This window comes from Amborella trichopoda, chromosome 11 (assembly GCF_054954075.1).
Source record: "Amborella trichopoda isolate Santa Cruz 75 chromosome 11, AtrichopodaSantaCruz75HAP2 v2.0, whole genome shotgun sequence".
NCBI lineage: Eukaryota > Viridiplantae > Streptophyta > Magnoliopsida > Amborellales > Amborellaceae > Amborella > Amborella trichopoda.
In genome coordinates, this window is record NC_142346.1 from 29,018,487 (window position 1) to 29,038,530 (window position 20,044).

The window sequence follows — 20,044 nt, forward strand, 5'->3', positions numbered from 1 at the left end:
GGCTGAGAATTTATCCAGTTTGGATTCAAAACCTGACTTTTAGACTATCTGAATTTGGGTATGGATCTGAGATTTGGATTCGAATGGTCAGATTCGAATTCAAAATTTAGACCCTAATTTAGATCGGATTTGGATACAAGTGGATCCGATCCAAATCTGACAATTATTAAACTATTATATACTATCATATATATATATATATATATATATATATATATATATATATATATATATATATATGTGTGTGTGTGTGTGTGTTATATAATAAATTTTTTATATATGATTTTATAGATATAAAATAATATATAAATAAGTTTTTTCGATCCGATCAGGTTTAGAACCAAATCTGGATCCCAAATATATACTTTCTGTATTGAGATTCAGATCCGAATATTTTGGATCCAAATCTAAATCCTAATTCCATAAATACTTTTAGAATTCAAATCCAAATCCTAGTGGATCTAGAGCGATCCGACCCACTCTCGGCCCTAAGAGAGAGACAGGCATTCAATATAAGGGGACATCGCGTCTGGCGTGGTTTGTGGTGCATAGTGTCAAGTGCACGAAAGAAAACTCGGAACATTCAGACTACGGAGTGAACACCGCAATGGGAGCCACACGTGTGAGATAATGAGGTCACATTTACACGTGTCTCACTCACGTGGGTACCTTCGTGTTGTGTAACTCTTCACGTAGAAAGGCCGACATCATCTAAAAGATTTGCTTCCTTTATTTATTACGCTGTGTAAATGTGGTCGATGGACTCGTCTCGCTCATTTGGACTGGCTGGTACGACCGATAGAGAGAGATGGTCCTCTGTATTTGCTTTGATCTTCTTTCTGTCTCCAAGCTTTCACTTTCCTTTGTATGGGACTGAGAGAAATATTTTCACACGTTTTCTTTCTCTCCTACGAAGTTTACACGCGTTTTTCTCATGTATTGTTTCTTGAAAAGTTTCGACTCAACGATTGGTTGCAGAGATGATACTTCTCGATAGCAACATGATGATAAAGATCTGATGGGTACCTCAGTTTTCATCTGCTTGGTCTGATATAGTTCTCTGTGGTGATTTTTTATTGTCGGTTTGAGCTGTTATAGCGTTCTTTGAATGTTAACTTGGCTTATTGGTTGGATGGTTTTGTTTGTGGAGGTTGAGTGGTGCTGTATCTTCCTGAGATTCTTATTGGTTTTTCCCCAATTGGGCTCGGAAATTCTGATTTCATGGTAGCAGTGGAGGGGACTGTTTGAATTGTTCCTTCATGATTGAATCTGTGAAAATTGGACAGTTATTGATGTTAGTTTTGTTAGATCTTTTAGTTTTAAGTATATGTGTGGGTTTTTTGGGTTGGAAACACTGGCCTGTTATCCTAACTGTTGGGAGTAAGAATTGGTGATTTTGAGACAGTTCGAGTTGGGTTTCAATTACAGAAATAGGGATTTAAAGAAAGTTGGGCTGGTTTGATTTGGATTTTCATTCTGGTTCGGGATTTATGCCATGGCTCTGAAGCCAAAAGCAGCTGGAAGTCTGTTATATACAGATAATTTAAAAGGGTTTATCCTTGCTGTTGTCTCCAGCGCATTCATTGGAGCAAGTTTCATAATAAAGAAGAAAGGCTTGAAGCGAGCAGGGGCCTCAGGTCCTCGCGCAAGTAATTCTCTGAACTTCTTTGATTAGCAGCAATCTTGAAGCTGTAAATATGTTTAATTAACTATAAATAAATTTTATTAACTCCATGTTTTGTTGAAACCATAAATGCTCAGGTACTGGAGGGTATGGGTATTTGTTAGAGCCTCTTTGGTGGGCAGGAATGGTGACCAGTAAGCCTTTATTTCCTCCAAAAGTTTCTTAATGGTTTCTGAAAGATTTTTGTGTGAATAACAAACCATTAGCAAATAAATGGGTGGTTGATTTTAGGTTGTGAAATATGATGAACAGTGATAGTAGGGGAGATTGCAAATTTCGTGGCTTATATTTTTGCTCCGGCTGTTCTTGTTACACCCCTTGGTGCATTGAGTATTATTGTCAGGTAAATGAAAAGAAGTTTGAAATACAGTTCCACAATAATCTCTTTAAGCTGAGACCCAGGTGTAAGCAATTTTCAAAATTCCTGATTGTGAACTTGTTACCTTTGTTCTTAAAATGGGGCAGTGCTATTTTGGCGCACTTCTTATTGAAAGAGAGACTTCAAAAGATGGGAATTTTGGGTTGCATCATGTGCATAGTTGGTTCGACGGTGATTGTGCTTCATGCACCTCAGGAAAGTTCTCCGAGTTCCATTGAAGAGATTTGGGATCTTGCAACCCAACCTGGTATTTTTATTTCTTCGCTTCCTGGTTGATTGATCTATCATACATTTGTGGATTACATGGCTTTTTTATAAGATTGATGGTCCCTTTTGATGCCAATTTCCTTTCTTTTTACCAGCGTTTCTCTTATATACGGCATCTGCTGTTGCTACTGTACTGGTATTGATGCTGCATTGTGCCCCTCGCTACGGACAGACAAACATAATGGTTTACTTGGGCATCTGTTCTATTGTTGGCTCCTTGACGGTAATTCTTTAATAGTATTTATTTTGCAGTTTAGATGTGCTTTGTCTTTTATTATATTAGTCCTAGATTTGTAGAGGTATTTCTGATATCCATCAATATTTCTTAGTTCGTTGGGTGTTAATATGTTCATGTGCAGGTGATGAGTATAAAAGCCATAGGGATTGCCATAAAACTCTCACTGGAGGGTACGAGTCAGGCTGGTTATCCTCAAACATGGTTCTTTGTAATGGTGGCGATCACCTGTGTCATTACTCAGTTGAATTATCTAAACAAGGTCAGTTGGATTTCAAATGCACAATTTATGTAGTACATGCTGAAAATACAGTATTTAGGTTTGCTTCTTTCACCCACTGATTAAAGTTAGCTTAATATTGCACTAAGTAATGACGAATTCACTTATCTTTGTAAATATGAATGTCATACTGATCTTTATGTATCATAACTCTGCAAAGTGTTGTAGTCCTCATTGAAACATTTGCTTTCCAAATGTGAACTTATTTTTTAGTAATGAGGAGTTTGTCTTTCCTGGCCTTAGGAGTTCAGAGACTTGAATGCAACATTTTCAGACATATCACTCTTCGGGGAAATTTTCTTAGTTTTTGTTTTTTTTGGATAATTTAGTGGGGAAGACAGGCCCCTACCTTTTTTTTTAAGTAGATTAGGAGTTAGCTTCTCTGAAGGTGTTAGTAGGGTGGTGTTATTGATGGGAATGGAAACCACAACGTGGTGACTAGAGTGTGGCATGCTACCACCACAACCTCAGCCCCATTCCCAAAGGGTAAGTCAGTGGGGATTTGGGCCCTTACCCTTTGGTGAGAATGGAGTCAGAGATTTTGTCATAGGGCTCGTTGGTAAAAGTGGTAAAGTCAGTGGGGATTTGGGCCCCTACCCTTGGGTGAGAATGGAGCCAGAAACCTCACCATGGGGCTTTGCAATACTACCGCCAAGGCCCCATGATAGTCTCTAAAGGGGGTAAGTCAGTGAGGATTTGGACCCCTACCCTTTGCTGAGAAAAACGTATTTGGAAATTTTCCAAGTTGTCCTTCACTACATGGATAGACTAACTAATTGTGTTAGTTATGCAAGAATAATTTTGGGAAACCTTTTCTGGGTAAATGTGCATTTGAAATTTAACGGTACACGGTACAAACTACCAGGGATTGTAGTACCAATGGCACATGGAAGTCTGACAAGAGAAGTGAATTTTGTCCTAACATAAGGGGCAAAGGCCCAATAAGATATATACAAGGCAACACACATAATGGCCAGCAATTGAGGGAAGGAACCTAGACTTATGTCACCTTATCTCAGGCAGAGTTTAAAAGCAAGTTGTGCAGTTGGAATAACAGGTAATTTGATGAAATGAACTTCCTACCATCTAAACTTCATAACAAGTGCATCCTCCCAAGTAACATAGACTTATATGCACTGGTAAAGTAGAACCCTAACTCGAGAGTCTAGAAAATAACAATATTGTTTTATTTTGGAACCCCAACAATTGTTTATTGAAAATGTAACTTTGATGATGGGTCTCAGACAAGAATGTTATTCAAGAGATGGCTCATGCAATGAACCTCAAATAGTTGTTTCCATATTTGGCATGTAATCACGTGATCTGAACTAGATAAATCACAATATAACTAGCAAGCCATCAGAGGAAACAATGGTGAGATGCATTGGGTCAACAATCACCTAATTAAGTGCAAGATTGATCAATCATAGCATAACATCTACTTGATGGTACGAGCCTCTTTCTAAAAGTGACCTGGTAAGAGAGAGAGCTCTATAGACTTATCTGTACAGGTTGACTCCCTTCTTTATTCTTTGGTCTTTTTTGGTGGTTGATTGCCATCTTTGAACACAGTAAATCTGATTTTATATCTTTTTTACACTTTCACCAATTCATTTGGGTAATATTTTGGATCAGCATATTTACGAATTCATATCCCTCTAAGCCACTGAATTCTGCTCTCTGTAGTTGTCACATCTTGCCTCTTGTTTGATATAGTGAATAAGAATTCCAAATCAATGCCCACATTTCATTTTTTAAAACTATTTGAATCAATGGTTACTTTGACTTTTCAAAGTTCCATAACCCCTGGATTTTCAACTCTTCTATATGGTTGTGGTCCAGAAATTAGATACTGCATGTAGTAACCCGTAACAGCGACTCATTCAACTTCAATGTCCTTTGATGTATATGCGTTCTTTCCTTGGCATATATGATACCGATCAGGTGCAGTGAAGGAGGAATGCTATGCGATGTTTTCTACTATGTCAGCATTTAGACAATGTAGTGCTAATTGGAGGACGGTAAAACTTAATGAATGAATATGTGTTTGTGTGTGTGCGCGCGCGTGTGTGCGTGCATGTGTGTGTGTGTGTGTGTGTGTGTGTGTGATGAGATCTTCCATGTAAAGCAGCCCTTCTTAGGTATGAAGATTGCATTCATATTGATTCAGCCTGCTCATTTACTTTTTGTCTTTGCCTTGAAATTGATCATAGAGCAAACTCAATATGCTTGTCTTGCTTCTGTCTGTGGCAAACCTATAGTTAAGGGAACTGTGGGGGTAGGGTGGTGTTCCTGCTCCGGAACCTTGATCCCACGGTTCCTCCTAGGGATCTCATAGGGACCCCGGTTTTTCAATTTGGGATATCGCTCCCAAAATTTTGGGATCTCAGTCCCAAATAAAGGGGATCATGTTCCAACCATTAGTGGATTTTAGTACTATTTCGAAATAGATTCCTGCTCCCATCAACCATGGTCTAAGGTTTTGGTACATTATAATCTTGGGTTCCATGCATGTGGAATCTACTTTCAAAAACAGATGAATCCAGTTCCACAGTATTATTACACCCCTCTCTCTCTCTCTCTCTCCCCACCTACCCTTTTTCTATAAGTGACAAGTTTTATAACAGAGCAACAAATTTAGGATTCATGCAAACGGCTAGTTTTATAACAGAGCAACAAATTCAGTATTCATGCTATGATCAAATACAAGATTATCCAATAAAATGTCAAATCAAGACAAAGTAACCAACACAACATTCATATTTTGATCCTAAATCCAAATTTATCACATAAATCTTAGAAATTCAATGCATCAAAGCACATGCAACATTCGTGTTTCAATCCAAATACCTGATTATAGCATAAATCACAAAATATGTACGAAAAGCAACAAAAAAAGGATTCATCTGATCACTATCTCTCCTCTGTCACTCTCTCTCCCTCGCTCTCGCTCTCGCTCTCACTCCTCCCTGTGCACAGCTCTCTCTCTACTGCACACAACTCTCTCTACTGTGCACACACTCAACTCTCTCTACTGCAGACACACACAAGTCTCTCTATTGCGCGCACACACACACCTCTCTCTTCCTCTCTCTATTGCGCACACACACTCAACTCTCTCTCCGTCTTTCTACTGCACACACACACTCAACTCTCTCTCCGTCTTTCTACTGGACACACACACTCAACTCTCTTTTTTTCTTATGCACACACGAGTCACATAAATACACAGGGAAAGAGCACAAGCCCACATACTTGTAGCGTGGGAGTGTTGGGAGGAGCGACCAGATTTACCAGAATGATCACCACAAGCTAATGGCGAAGGAGCTGTGTGGGCTGGTTTTGGGTCCAAGGACTAATATAGAGGGAGGGAGAAATTGGGCGGGGAAGAGGGAAGGTTAGGGGGAAGGGGGGGGGGGGGGGGGTGGGGGGAGGCGGGGTATGCGTTGGTGATCGAAGTATGTAATTGATTAAAATAAGGGAAAAGTTTATATAGAGCCGAGGCTCTAAACAATTAAATTTGAGCCTACCTCAAAACTATTACTAGCCGAGGTTGTTTTGATGCCCAAATATCTTCAAATTGATCATCTCGACATCAAGATCTATGGAGATGAGAAAAAAATGGATTGCAAGTTTTGGGAATAATGTATTTTGTAACCCATTTTTGGATCGTCAAATTTCAATATTTTCAAGTTTTCATAGATATGTTGATCTACACTATTTTTGAAGCTTTAAACTTTATAAATAAATATAAAATATATTTTAAGGCTATCACAAAGGTTTTCAATATTAAACTGCATTTCTCGACACTATTTGAACGTAGGCTCTAATTTGATTGTTTAGAGTCTAGGTTCTATACAAATTGCACCCTTAAAATAATAAAAAAAATCCAACTTGTGTACATGTAGATTATTTTTTCAATTTATGTGTAAGGAATATCTTGGTAGTTCGAGGGACTATGTTATTAAAGTTATACCTGTAATGGGATTTGGAGTATATATGAGAATGGAGTACATAATTATACTATGGACTATCTAATAGAGTGATCTATACTTTTAGCATTTATCAAGTAGTATATAGGCACCAATGTATCAAATTTTAGTAATATGCATTTAATTAAATAGGGTACGTCATACACATTAGATTTTGGACTAAGGACCACGGACTAAGTAGCCAAATAATCCATACTCTTTAGATTTATCAAGCATATAGGCATGTGTTGTTGCATAAGAATATGGTTTGATGCACTTATTTAAACATAGGATAACATACATAATACATTTTGGACTATGAACCACATACTATATAGTAATGTGCCTAAACGTATTTAACATTTCATCAAGTAGCATGTATGCATCAAGTAGCATGTATTCTTAGAAATAGGGCACTATGGATTTATTTAATTATAGGTCGTCATATGCTCATATATACATATTGGATTTTGAAACATGGACTATGGGCATATACAGTAAAGTGTTCAGTAGTATTTCGCATTTATCAAGTAGGATGTAAGCATGTGATGTATAGAAATGGGGCACTATAGATTTATTTAACTAGAGAATAGCATACATATTGAACTCGTTCTCTTAACCAGTGGTAGTTGTGGACCTTGGGGCCAATCAACTGAGGACCTTGATTCCTATACTTGAAGAATCTCGATATTAGAACAAGAGGAACCCCGTTTATGACAAACGGAAACCTCGATCCCTTAACTAAGGGAACCCATATTAGCTCTACTTGACAATCTCGTTTAATGTGTAGTGGAGCTTAGATTCTTGTCAGTCAAAACCTCGAACCCATCGAGTTGACATCGTCGTAGCTCAACTGTCTACAAAAGTTTTACAGATTGAACCTGAATGGTCTGAAAGAATGCCTTTTATCCCAGACGTTTAGTCCATGAAGTATGGATTAGATTGTCGAGCACCTAACTTTTGGCCACCACCTCCCATTCTCGACTTATTGCTAGAGGAACTTATATCAAAATCTTGTGCTCTGTAGCATTGTTATTCCTCTCGTACACTAGAGCAACTTATATTTAAAAGTGGTACCGGAAAATGTAGAAGCAAAAAAAAAAAAAAAGTTGAGATGGTGCAAGAGAAGAAAAAAATTTAAGAGAATAAGAGGAAAGATAGGAAAATTCCTGGAAAATAGGAAGAATGGGGGAAGTCAAGTCTCTATATATATATATATATATATATATATATATATCTAGGGTGAGGCTATATATATATATATATATATATATATATCTAGGGTGAGGCTATATATATATATATATATATATATAGGAAAGAGCTAGGGTTAGCCTACTAACTTATATGAACATATGAGCCCAACGGCCCAGATTGAATTTGGGCCGATCTGACGATCACGGATGTACGGTAGTCTTGAATTTTATTTTATTTTTTACAAATCTAAATTACTTGAAATTTTAGGTGTGTGTTCTTTTCATCAAGACGCACCTAACAAAAATATAAAAAAAATTATTCGTGAAAAGCAAATTGACCAAAATACCCCCCGAAACCTTTTGGGGGTATTTTGGCCAATTTATTTCATGTAAAATATTTTTTTGATATTTTTTGAAGGTTCACCTATTTTTGATGAATACACACCTAAAATTTCAAGTGATTTGGATTTGTAGAAAAAAAAAAAAAAATCAAACACTACCAGACATCCGTGATCGTCAGATCGGCCAAGATTCAATCTGGGCTGTTGGGCTCATATGTTCATATGAGCTAGTGGGCTAACCCCAACTTTTTCCATATATATATATATATATTTATATATATATATATATATATAGGGTGAGGTTTGTATAAGGTGCCAACCTTATACTATTGAAGTACCTTGAAACTATGCAAAAAATGCAGTTTCGTTGCTACAAAGCCTTGCGATGATATGAAAATATATTGTTGGCCCCAATTATGAAATTTAAAGTTTCAGAAATGGTGACGATCAAGCAAATCTATAAACTCTTGAAAATGGATGGTTCATATAATGTGTTGGAAGATGAACTATTCATGTCTATGATTCTTGTGGTCAAGATGATCGATTTGAGTGTTTTCCATTATAGGAACAACCTTTTTATTGGGATTTTAGGTTCATACAGTATAAGCAGTGTTTCAAAAAGCGCTAGGCAGGTCATAGGCGGCTTGGGGGGTCCAGGCCACCCAGTGCCTAGGCGGGCACCCAGAACCTGGGCGGCGCAATTGAATCCAAATAAGGATTCTGCAGTGCTGTTATGTCAGTATCAGTTATATGTATTGCAATACATAATTCAAATTATACTACATATTAGCATTTAGCACACACTCCATAAACATAACCATAATCCATAAGTCGGTTCATACTCCATATCCAATTAAAACTTAAAACTTACAATTTTACAACCAACCAAATTATCAAACCAAGTTATCAAATAATATCACACTAGTACTGCAGTACACCACCATGAGGAAGAAAACAAAATTGAATTATGAAACTATGAAAGTAATACTTGAAGACTCAAAAGAATTTTCAATAGTTCAATACACAATACTTCAATCAAAGTTCAAACTTCAAAGTTTAATAGTTATTCAACAATCAACTTTCATCATTCATTCATCATCAAAAAATCTTGGGTTAGCTGCATTGACATCATATTCATCGAAGTCGACGGAGTTGTCACCCTCCTTCACATATTGGTCTTCCCTGTCCTCCACCGTCTGTTTTGAATCAGCCTCTTCTTCCTCCATCCTTGTTCTCTGTGTATACGATCTAGTTGCCCTAGGAGGTTCAGCTGATGTCCCTGAAGCATCCATGACTATGTCCCATGTCAATCCTTCATGCCCCTCGACTTCATCATCATCAACTAACCACTTTATAGCATGGTCCATATTTTTTGATCTAATGGGGTCTCTCTTAGCAAACCTGTCCTTCAAGAATCGATTGTACTTGACATAGACTAGGTCATTGAGCCTCTTTGATTCAAGCCTGTTCTTTTTTTTTGTATGAATCCAACAAAATCAAATGAAAGTATGAAACTAAGTAAAATCTAATATCTATGGTTCATGTATTATTTATAAAATTATACAAATTACCCTTACGGCCTTAACCCTTCAAAAGTACTCTAATTGCGCTCACAACCGGAAGAAGAAGTGGTTTGGTTTAAGATCCGAATGACCAACTTTTGTAAATTTGGATAACTAAACCCATGTTGGCTCCACCGATGGGCTGCTAAGATATAGAATAAAATCATAAATAAATAATAGAATTACTTGAACTTGATGAACTTAAAAATATTATTAATACTTGGATCAATTTTGGCCTTTTGCCTCATCGCCATTGGACTCCAAAAGACTTTAATGAGCACTTGTAATTTATCAGCTCATCAGCGCATATAATATCCTGCATATCAGAATCAAGGACTGGCACCTCTACACATTAAATCCATTCATAATTGGATCATTTGTTTGTATATCGTTGTTAATATAAAAAAAAAGCTGAGTTTAAATAATAACCAGCTGCATGCAATGGCCGATGTAGCTGCCTATCCCACTTCTCATCAATAATCTCAAAAACAGGCTTGTAGTGGGTTTCTTCATCATTGAAATTTTGGGCTATCTCTCTTTTGCATTTCTCCATAGCATCATATATGTAGCCTATAGAAGGCTTGTTACTATCAACCATGCGAAGGATTTTGACAAGAAGAAAAAATACCTTAAGAGCGCCCTTCACCCCTTTTCAAAAAGCCTTAGAAAGTATAATATCTCTCACCTTCTTCCCAACCTGATCTTTAGACCAATTGCTTGCTGTCCACTCATCTGAGATAAACATTTGCCGCAACTGTACTTTCCTTGAATGTATGCTATCTAGGCATAAGTACCAGGTCGCAAATCTCGTGACCCCGGGCCTCACAATCTCTTTCTTCTTTGTAAATGTATGCATCATGCTGAGGGTGAGACAGTGGCTATAAATGAAATTTGTAACTAACTTGGCCTGTTTTACTGCACCTAATATCTCGGTTAAACCGCCAAGAGCCTCAAGCATGAGGTCTATACAATGTGCTGCACATGGTGTCCAAAAGATTCTAGGATAAGCTATGCGCAACAAATTAGATGCAGCAACATTAGGAGCAGTATTGTCTGTGACAATCTATACAACAAGATGCTACCCAACCTCCTTGATTCTCTTCTCTATCATTTAAAATATGTAATGGGCATCTTGGATATGATCAGAGGCATCAATAGACCTCAAAAAGATAGTCCTTGTAGGACAAGTCACAAGCAAATTCATTTGACTTCTTCTCTTCTTATCACTCCAAGCATCAGTCATAATAGAAACCCCATACTGAGCCCATGCATCCTTCTTAAGTTCTATAGCTTCCTTCGTGGCACTCACTTCTTTTTTTTAAAAAAAACTCTGAAAGCTCATATGGGGTTGGGGGTTTCATTCCAAGGCCAAATTGGTCAACTGCCTCTATCGTAGCATAGAAGCTGCTTAAGCGAGCGGTATTGAAAGGAATGCCTGCCTCATAAAACTATGTAGCAAGATAATACACAGTTCTACCTCTCTTCCTTCTTGATTCTATTTTCAATGGTGGTTTACTTTTTTGTTTTCTCTCCTGTAACCTCAGGGTCAGGCCGAGGTAAAAAACTATCCCTAGGGCCTCTAACCCGAGGCTTCTCAGTCCGAGAACCAAACGCAATTACAACTCCCTTCCCCTTTCCCTTAATAATGGATTGCTCAACCTCTTGACATCCCTCCCTTTCCTCATCACTATCATCATCATCAAAATTGACCCAAACCTAATCTCTGCTATAGAGGCAAATCTCTCATCTTTTTACATTTTCACCATGTTCAAAAAATTGTTTATTTCCTCTTTAACAACATCATGAGTCTTTTTACATGGGGCAACATTCCCCCTGATTCCCGCAAGATGTTTCTTGAATCGGTTTATGCCCCCTTTTGTATCATTTTTACAAAACTTGCATCTTATGCAAATTTTATCATTAGGATCTGGGTTATAGCCATATTTCCAACCAGGATCACCACTCGTATTAGATCTCGAAGAAGATATCTAAAAAATAGTGCAAATTACTCGAGCAAAAAAAAAAATTCACTTATTTTTAGTTTGATATCTCAATCTTCAAATTTCTACCGCAAAGATGCTTCTAAATACTCAAAATCTTCTAAAAAACCTCCGAATAACTTTGCAAAACATCAAAAAGTAAATCTAATATCAATGGGTGATGTTTTTGATCAATTTTTGTTAACTTTGAGAAACCCTTCGATCCTAAAAAATTCACCAAAAGATTTTTGGGGGCTTTCTCTCTCTAAAATTGACTCCAACAAGTTTTTGGGTTCAAATGAATCTAAAACCCTAAATTTTGGCCCTTAAAAACAAAAGAAATGACCAAAATTCTCCCTACTGAAATCAATTTTTACCTCTGGGTGGCCGCCCAGGGATTGACCGCCCAGATTGCCGCCTAGGCTTGGGCGATGCGCCCAGGTCTTACGGACATCCTAGACGTTGGGCGGCTGCTTTTTGAATCATTGAGTATAAGGTTAACACCTTATAAAAACTTTTTCCATATATATATATATATATAGGGAAAAGATCCTGTCAGCCCATGGGCTGACTGCTACAGCAAACGCCCACGGCCCAGATTCAATTTGGGCCGATCTGACGGTCACAATCTCATTTCGTATTTGAATTTTCATTTGTTTTCTACAAATCCAAATCACTTGAAATTTGGGGTATCTATTCTTCAAAAATAGTAGAATCTAATAAAAATATAAAAAATAATTTGTAAAATATAAATTGACCAAAATACCCCTGAAACGTTTCAAGGGTATTTTGGTCAATTTATATTTTACAAATTATTTTTTTTATATTTTTATTAGGTGCACCTTGATGAGAAGAATGAATGTTCCAAATTTCAAGTGATTTGTATTTGTAGAAAAAAATTAAAATTAAAATACGAAATGAGGTCGTGACCGTAGATCAACTCAGATTCAATCTGGGCCATGGGCGTTTACTGTAGCAGTCAGCCCGTGGGTGTATGGAATCCTCTCCTATATATATATATATATATATATATATATATATATATAGATATACATATATATATATAGATATATAGATATACATATATATATAGATATATAGATATACATATATATATAGATATATATATATATATAGGGTTTGTCTAATACAAAGGTTAAAGTTAGAAGGGGTTTTGATGGGTGTATTTATCAAAAAGATCATTACTTTTTGTCTAAAAACTTATTTTAATAGGTAGCTTAACCTTTAAGCAAGGGCAAATTTGATATTTTTACAAAAGTACAATGGCATTTTGGAAGTTAGTATCCTGAAATTTTATTTGTAGAGTGCCCTTGTCTTTAAGTAAAAATTTCAACTTTACCTTTTATGGAGAATACAAAAGTACCCATTGTCATGTAGTAATATTTACAAAATTGCCCTTACTTAATGATGAAGATATCACAAAAAGTAAATTTTTTTAGAAAATAGACTACAAAATTGGTAAATCCACTCTTTACAACTCTCTCTATCTTTAACCTTTGTAATTTGAAGGGTTGTAAAGTTTAGATTACCCCATGACACAAATCTATGACAGAAACCTAAGAACTCTGTGGATCTAGAGTTTCTTGAGAAATAAAAACTTGTAATTATTGAATAGAAAGGTGGCAGCATAACACATACTGGACGTTTGATGGCACAAATCTTGTAAAGTTTGAAGTTTCCTCCCAAGTAACTCAAATGGTATTATTTTTCACATCTAGAGTTTTTACCAGGAGAAAACAAAAGAAAGAAAAAAATCGAACTGGTTAATCGATTGCAAAAATGACTATAAAGTACTTACATAGCATTTAATACACATATCCACCAGTTTGAAAGCTTCAGAACCACCCAAAACTGCCCTTTTAACAATGAATGGTTTCTAGATTTTTCATTTTGTAGCTTGCAGATGACTTGCTAAAAAAAAAGGAAAACCAAATTACCATATCTCTAAAAATAGGAGCTTGAGGTTGTAATTTCTTTTGTGTTGTCATTTGGTTTGTGTCCCTTTTTTTTTTTTGGTGGGGGTGGGGGGGAGGGAGGATGGGCGGTTGGGTCAAATATTGGGCCAAGAAGCCTGGTTAATCCAGATTACACCCTTTAAAACCCTTTATTTTCACCAGAAAGTCTGTTTCCTGTGGATATTACTGTTGAAAAGAAGTATTGAACTCGCTGAGCGTTGACTGACTGAATTCAGACCAAAGTTACCAGGTCTCTGTTGGAAATATGGCCTATCAAGGCCTAAATTCCAGTAGTCTCTCATTCAGTGGGAGCGATTAAGAGATTGAAATCTTGATGTCTTGTGAAATGGAGCCTAGATTCTTTTACCCCGAGTATGCATGAGGCATCGAGAGTTCACGTGTTGAGAAAGCAATTTCTCAAGGAGGTGTGAGGATCACCTCCTAGTCAGGATTTTATAGGTTAGCCTCATGTTTAGCTGGAATCGACCAGGGCTTGCAGAATCCAAATGAGAAAAATAGAACCCGAGTACTTATTGAGTATTCGCCCTGTTTGGAATGGTCAAGACTTATGGGACATAAGTCCGTATCCTGACACTAGACTATTGCTTGATATGTGCAGTTTCATTTCGTACGGGAAGCCACTCTTCCAAATGCATTATTCGAGTTTGGAAGAGCCAGTGCACATGTGCTTTGAGAGGACCCCTGTAATTGGTTGGATCATGTCCCATAAGGGTACACCTGTAATCCATTGAGAGCCAAATGATTGGAAGTTCTGGCTCAGCGGCTTTGATATGGTCAATTATGTGTCCCTGTTTTAGACTGTGGAACATAGGTCTATTGGGTCGATCTAAGACTCGACGGAATATCATTCGGAACTAGCCTAATGGAGTACTCCGATACCTATAGTTATTAGCTTGAGATCTCGCTCTACCTTTTGTCTGATTTTATAGTGATGAGAAAAACCTAATAATTGCTCAAAAATACTTTAAATATTTATTGTGAATTTTAGAGAATTTTTCAAAATTTTATTTGTTAAAAAAAAAAGAAAGGATTTTCATATTGTTTGGCTCAAATTCCACTTTAATCTTGACCTGGTAGTGCCGTGTGGCGTTTAAGTGGCCGTAAGGCTGCCACATGGCACCCCACACCTCACTCTAGGATCACTGCCCAGTTGGGCATTGATCCCTAGACGGGGGACTAGATTGGCATTTGGTTCCTTGTTTTATAAAGGGTTGTGTTATGGTGTCTTGTTATATATTGTTATATAATGTTATAAATTAAGGCCCCCTTTTTATCACATGTCTTAATTAACTCACACATGGGTCATACATGACATGTGTGAAGGTTAATTAATTAATTTATTTGATATTAAAGAGAAAATGCGTTTTCAAATTTGAGTTGAAAAATATCTTCACACACATGTGTGAAAGGGACATTATCTTTAAATTGATTGGTTGAAAATTTTAGATCTACAAAGTGATTGGCTTTGAGAAAGAAGAATATCTCCACATGTGTGAGTTTTGCCAATTACGTCTTTGCCCTTTAGCCTTTTGTGGTTATCTACTCTAATACATTATTAAAAAAACAGGATATTTTTGTAAGGCCCTGTTGGATACAATTGGAACAAAAAATGGGCCAAGGACAAAATGGTAAAGTGGCATAACTTAGGGTTAGGGTGAGTGATAATGGTGTGAAATCCCATCTCTTTATCCTAGTGGTTGGATGGGGATGGGTGGCTAGGTACATTAGCCTCTCATGTGCCTTTGGATTAGTGCATGAAGGGTGTTGATTGAATCTAAAGTTACACGCATGTTATAAAAGCACATCATGAGATCTCAAACCCTAACTATCTCAACTCTTGAACCATTTTGAAAAATTGTTGCTCCCCTCCTTTTAAGGTTATGTGAGAGGAAATTGAAGAGAGAGTTTTTAGAGTTCCATTAATGGTGATCTTGATGGTAGTCCTCCTTTCTTATGCTTAAGTCCATAGTGTGCATTTATCAAGGTAAACTCCATTAAATTTTCTTTTCTCATAAGATTATATTTTTGGCATCTATAGTTGCTGGAGTTTTGAATTTAGAAAGGTTTCATTGATCTTGGAATCCCCATTTGATCATCTTTTTCATCATGCTTTTTCATAGTGTGGTCCTTCATGAGTTATAGCCTATATGAATGAGAATCCATGATCAAGCATAGTATCCCTTAATTACTTTGCTTCAAACCCATCAAATAATTTAGTCTCAGAGTGTCATTCTATTTTCAGAACTTTTTCATCATGTTTTTACCTATGGGGGGTTCAAAATCTTTCCATATATGACTGTTTTGGTGGTCCGAGGGACCACCGTGTGTAGTTTGGCCATAACTCTCTTGTTCTTTATCCGATTCGATTCAAACCTTTTGCATTATGTTTTGGATGATAATGCCAGTGTGTTGAGATATTAAGAAGTGATTTTAAGGTGTGTAATTTCTTCCCATTTAGATTAGACACTTTTGTGAGATTGAACCACTTTTGTGCAATCTGAAGGGACAAAATTAAGTCCTTATAGGGCCCGATTGCTTGGCTCGGCACAAGGGGTTCGAAACATGGCTTTCCTATTTTAATTTGGCATTTTAATTCCCGCTTTAGTTGATTTTATTCTTTAGAATTTTGTTTAGATTAGTTGCATGATGTATTTAAGCTTTGGGACATAGTTTATGTGTGCTATGGAAGTGTAATTCATAAGTTAGTCTTGCTTTATATGTAATTGCCCCATAAGGGGTTGGTATGTGAGTTTATTTACAGTGGTTATACAAGACTAGAAATGGTTGTAATTGTTATGTAAAAGGATTGTAACTTATTCACTTGGTTTTTAGCAAGTGGCTTGTTGAAGGCGTCCATTTTGCCTTGTTTTTCGGCTTGGAAATTTGCTCTAGACTTTGTATCCACTCTCACTTTCAAGGGTCCCGATTTTGAAATTTTCGGTTCATTGATCTCCCACTGTTAGGGATCTCGATGCCTGTTATTAGGGATCTTGATACCAACCTTAAAGACCAATGCAACAACTAAACTGATGATTTTCTTGATTATAGCCAGCTAGCATTTTTTTAATATACTTGCATTTCTTGCTTGCTATAAATAATGCGATCCCTACTTTAAGGATTATACAAAAGCCTAGATTATCATATACTTTAAGGTTGATAGCAAGATCCTCAAAAAGTTTTGATCAATATTCCTAAAGGTTGGGTCGCAATCGCATTCCCTAACATTTGGGGATCTCGATCCCTAACATGTGCATTGTATGGATGCCATTCCCAACCTTAGGGATCTTCTAGCATTTCACTATCTCCTGTTCCCGATCCCAACAACTATGATTCAGACTCGGACACTTTGGTGATTTTGATCGAAAAGCACCTGGGTCTGTCAGTAGTTCTGTTCAAAACAAGGCCCCTGGCGAAGTTTGGTGCCCTCTGTAGTTCCACTTGAATAAGGCAATTCCAAGAAGGAATTACCAAGTTTTTGAACATCGTAATTGTATAATCTCTATGCTTGCTAATTTGGTGGAAAACCGTCAGCATATCTCATCAAAACAGAGTATTCATAATAGTCCTTCATATTTTAGTGGAATATGTATCTCTAAAATAGAATTATCTCACGAGGATTTAACATGATTTGAGCTAAAATTCGAATCACCGTGACATAAAAGTTGGTCGCTTGACTTTGATAAAAAATATTGTGATTGAGCAGCAAACTATATTATTTCTAGGAGGTACAAGTGCATATAAGCATCTTGCATGGGACCCATCACAAACATTCGTCTTGGTTACAAAAAATGCATTTTGCTAAACTTTATCCCAGGTTCAGATTCCCAAAGAGACCCACCCAGAAAAAGAAAAACAAAGAGCCATCTCAATTTTACTATGATGATGTCACTATGTACTCCGGACTATTGGACTATGATGATGTCACTATGTACTCCGGACTATGATGATGTCACTATGTACTCAGTGACTTTTCTAAAGCGAGCATGTTGCATTGCTCTAAGATACAGTGCATATTCTTTTGATTTTGTGCTTAATAATAATTTCAAACGCTAGAATTGAGATAAACATGGATGGAAAAACCATGTTGGCAAGAACAGAACACGAAATGTTTTTATTCTTGACAATTTGCTGGGGCTTTATGGCAGGCACTGGATACGTTTAATACAGCAGTTGTTTCGCCTATTTATTATGCCATGTTTACATCTCTTACGATACTTGCAAGTGCCATTATGTTTAAGGTAAATGCACCCAATCTTTCCCAATCTTTGGCGGCATTCTGTATTTAATTCTTTTGATGCCATTATATATGTTTCCCTTTGCTTTTTGTTTTTTTAGGATTGGTCTGGTCAGAAGGCTAGTAATATTGCTTCAGAGATCTGTGGGTTTATCACGGTGCTGTGCGGTACAACTGTCTTGCATTCTACAAAAGAGCCTGAACCACGCCCCATTGCAACAGGTAGGGGTGTGCATGGGCGGGGGGGAGGGGGGGTGGGGTGGGTGTGTGTATGTGTGTGGGGGGAGTGTGTGTGGGTGAGAGTGAGAGAGTGGTAGAGACACAGAGAGATTTGTCTTCAAATCAAGTCAAGAAGGCTATATTAGAAAGTATTTTAGTTTATGAAAACACACCAGAGAGAGAGAGAGAGAGAGAGAGAGAGGGAGATGTCTTTCTACATGTAAGTGATACTTCATTGTTACCATTCATATTTATGAAAAGAATTCTATTGAAATGTATGTTTTGTTATATGCCAACAAACACATTTATCATCATGAAGAACAATTTGATCTTTTCCCAAATAAGCTGTATTTTGAACCTCATCTGTGAGACAAGTGTGTCCTTCTGTTTCTGGTTTTCTAAGGCTTTGCAGGTTCATTATTAATTCGATTTCTTGTTGTCACGGGTTTTTTGTGCAACATGCAGATTTATATTCCCCACTTTCCTCTTCCATAATGTGGCATATCCATCAAGGCAATGGAGATGTTAAACAGAAGGATGAAGATGCATTATCTGCTAATATAATTACTATTCTCCGGCAGGATCACTTCATGTAGATAATACAGTTGTCCTGCATATCTTCATTTTCTAAGAACATGATACCCAAAGGTCAGATATGATGAGAATCATTAAATGGGAGTTTCCTCGGGGTCTTAACAGGGTTTGGAGCACTTGATCATTCCCTCAAGTGATTGAATGCCACTGCTGAGCTTTTATATGATCTATTCCATGGGCCAGAGCAAAGAGTGGATATTTTTATTTGTTATTTGTTGGTATTTATTTACATGCTATTCTTTTGTAACGGGTATATTGGGTGAAGCTTCACTGTGTACCAGTCCTCCCAAGTCCATCTGTGAGGCCCCATGCTTTCCTTTTTGTGTAGATCATTTTCATTTGCGTACTTGAAAGAAGCTTATGTGCTTGCACCTCAATAGATGTGCATGGTTTCTTTTGACAAGTGTGAGAATGTTCGAGAGATTATTGAAATGAACTTACTTTCAAGGCAGAGAATTTCAATGAGTTGCACTAGAAAATAAGTGAAAAGTGGTGATTTGTGTTTGTGGAAGATTTTGAAAATCCACTTTCTAAGAACTTTACATTTGGAAACTGAGCATTAAGCTTTGCTTGGCAATATTACTTGTGTGAAAAGAAAATGTGTTGTTTTCAGAGAGAAGTTCACTTTCGCATTAATGAAAACAAAAGGAGGTCTCGATAAGTAGGATTCGAATAAAAAATGCCCAGACGAATTTGTGGTAACTCGAGGGATTATGAGGAAGTCTTTCACATCATTTTGCTTGGGCCTGGGTGGAAAATACATGCCCGGTAACACTGTTATGGTTAACCATAATAATTTTCTGGTTTCTGACCAAGGAGGCCTGGCTTGAACTTGGGCTGGGTTAGGCCTAGCCCTGGCCTGGCCCGGCCCTTGTCCTATAAGGATAGCACAGGTTAGGCCTAGTCCGAGCCAAAAACAAATGAAGGAAAAATAGAAGAAAAAACAAGGAAAGAGGAGGGACTGGCCAGAACTAGCCCTTGCCCGGCCCGCACCTCATATGTTGTAGCCCAGGCTTTACTTTTTATGGCGGGGCCGGGGGGCCTTTCCAGCCGTATACACGACCGGTTATAGCGTGATGTACCTCCTCTCAAGCCTGTAAATGGGA

At 37.3% G+C, this 20,044-nt stretch overlaps 1 protein-coding gene across 5 annotated transcripts; it reads left to right on the plus strand.

Moving 5' to 3' along the window:
• Nucleotides 1-1,328: 1,328 nt before the first annotated feature.
• Nucleotides 1,329-19,389, plus strand: LOC18431104 (putative magnesium transporter NIPA6). 5 transcript variants are annotated; one of them, XM_088851671.1, is made up of 9 exons: nucleotides 1,329-1,649; nucleotides 1,762-1,818; nucleotides 1,916-2,027; nucleotides 2,150-2,310; nucleotides 2,426-2,553; nucleotides 2,690-2,827; nucleotides 18,037-18,129; nucleotides 18,227-18,347; nucleotides 18,810-19,389. In XM_088851671.1, the coding sequence occupies exons 4-9, from the start codon at nucleotides 2,193-2,195 to the stop codon at nucleotides 18,938-18,940; spliced, it is 729 nt and encodes a 242-aa protein (XP_088707797.1). In that variant the 5' UTR covers nucleotides 1,329-1,649; nucleotides 1,762-1,818; nucleotides 1,916-2,027; nucleotides 2,150-2,192; the 3' UTR covers nucleotides 18,941-19,389. The 5 variants fall into 5 exon arrangements, with proteins under 5 accessions (XP_088707797.1, XP_006841299.1, XP_088707798.1 ...); XM_006841236.4 differs by having other exon boundaries at nucleotides 1,937-2,027; XM_088851672.1 differs by lacking the exon at nucleotides 18,037-18,129.
• The last annotated feature ends 655 nt before the right edge of the window (nucleotides 19,390-20,044 follow it).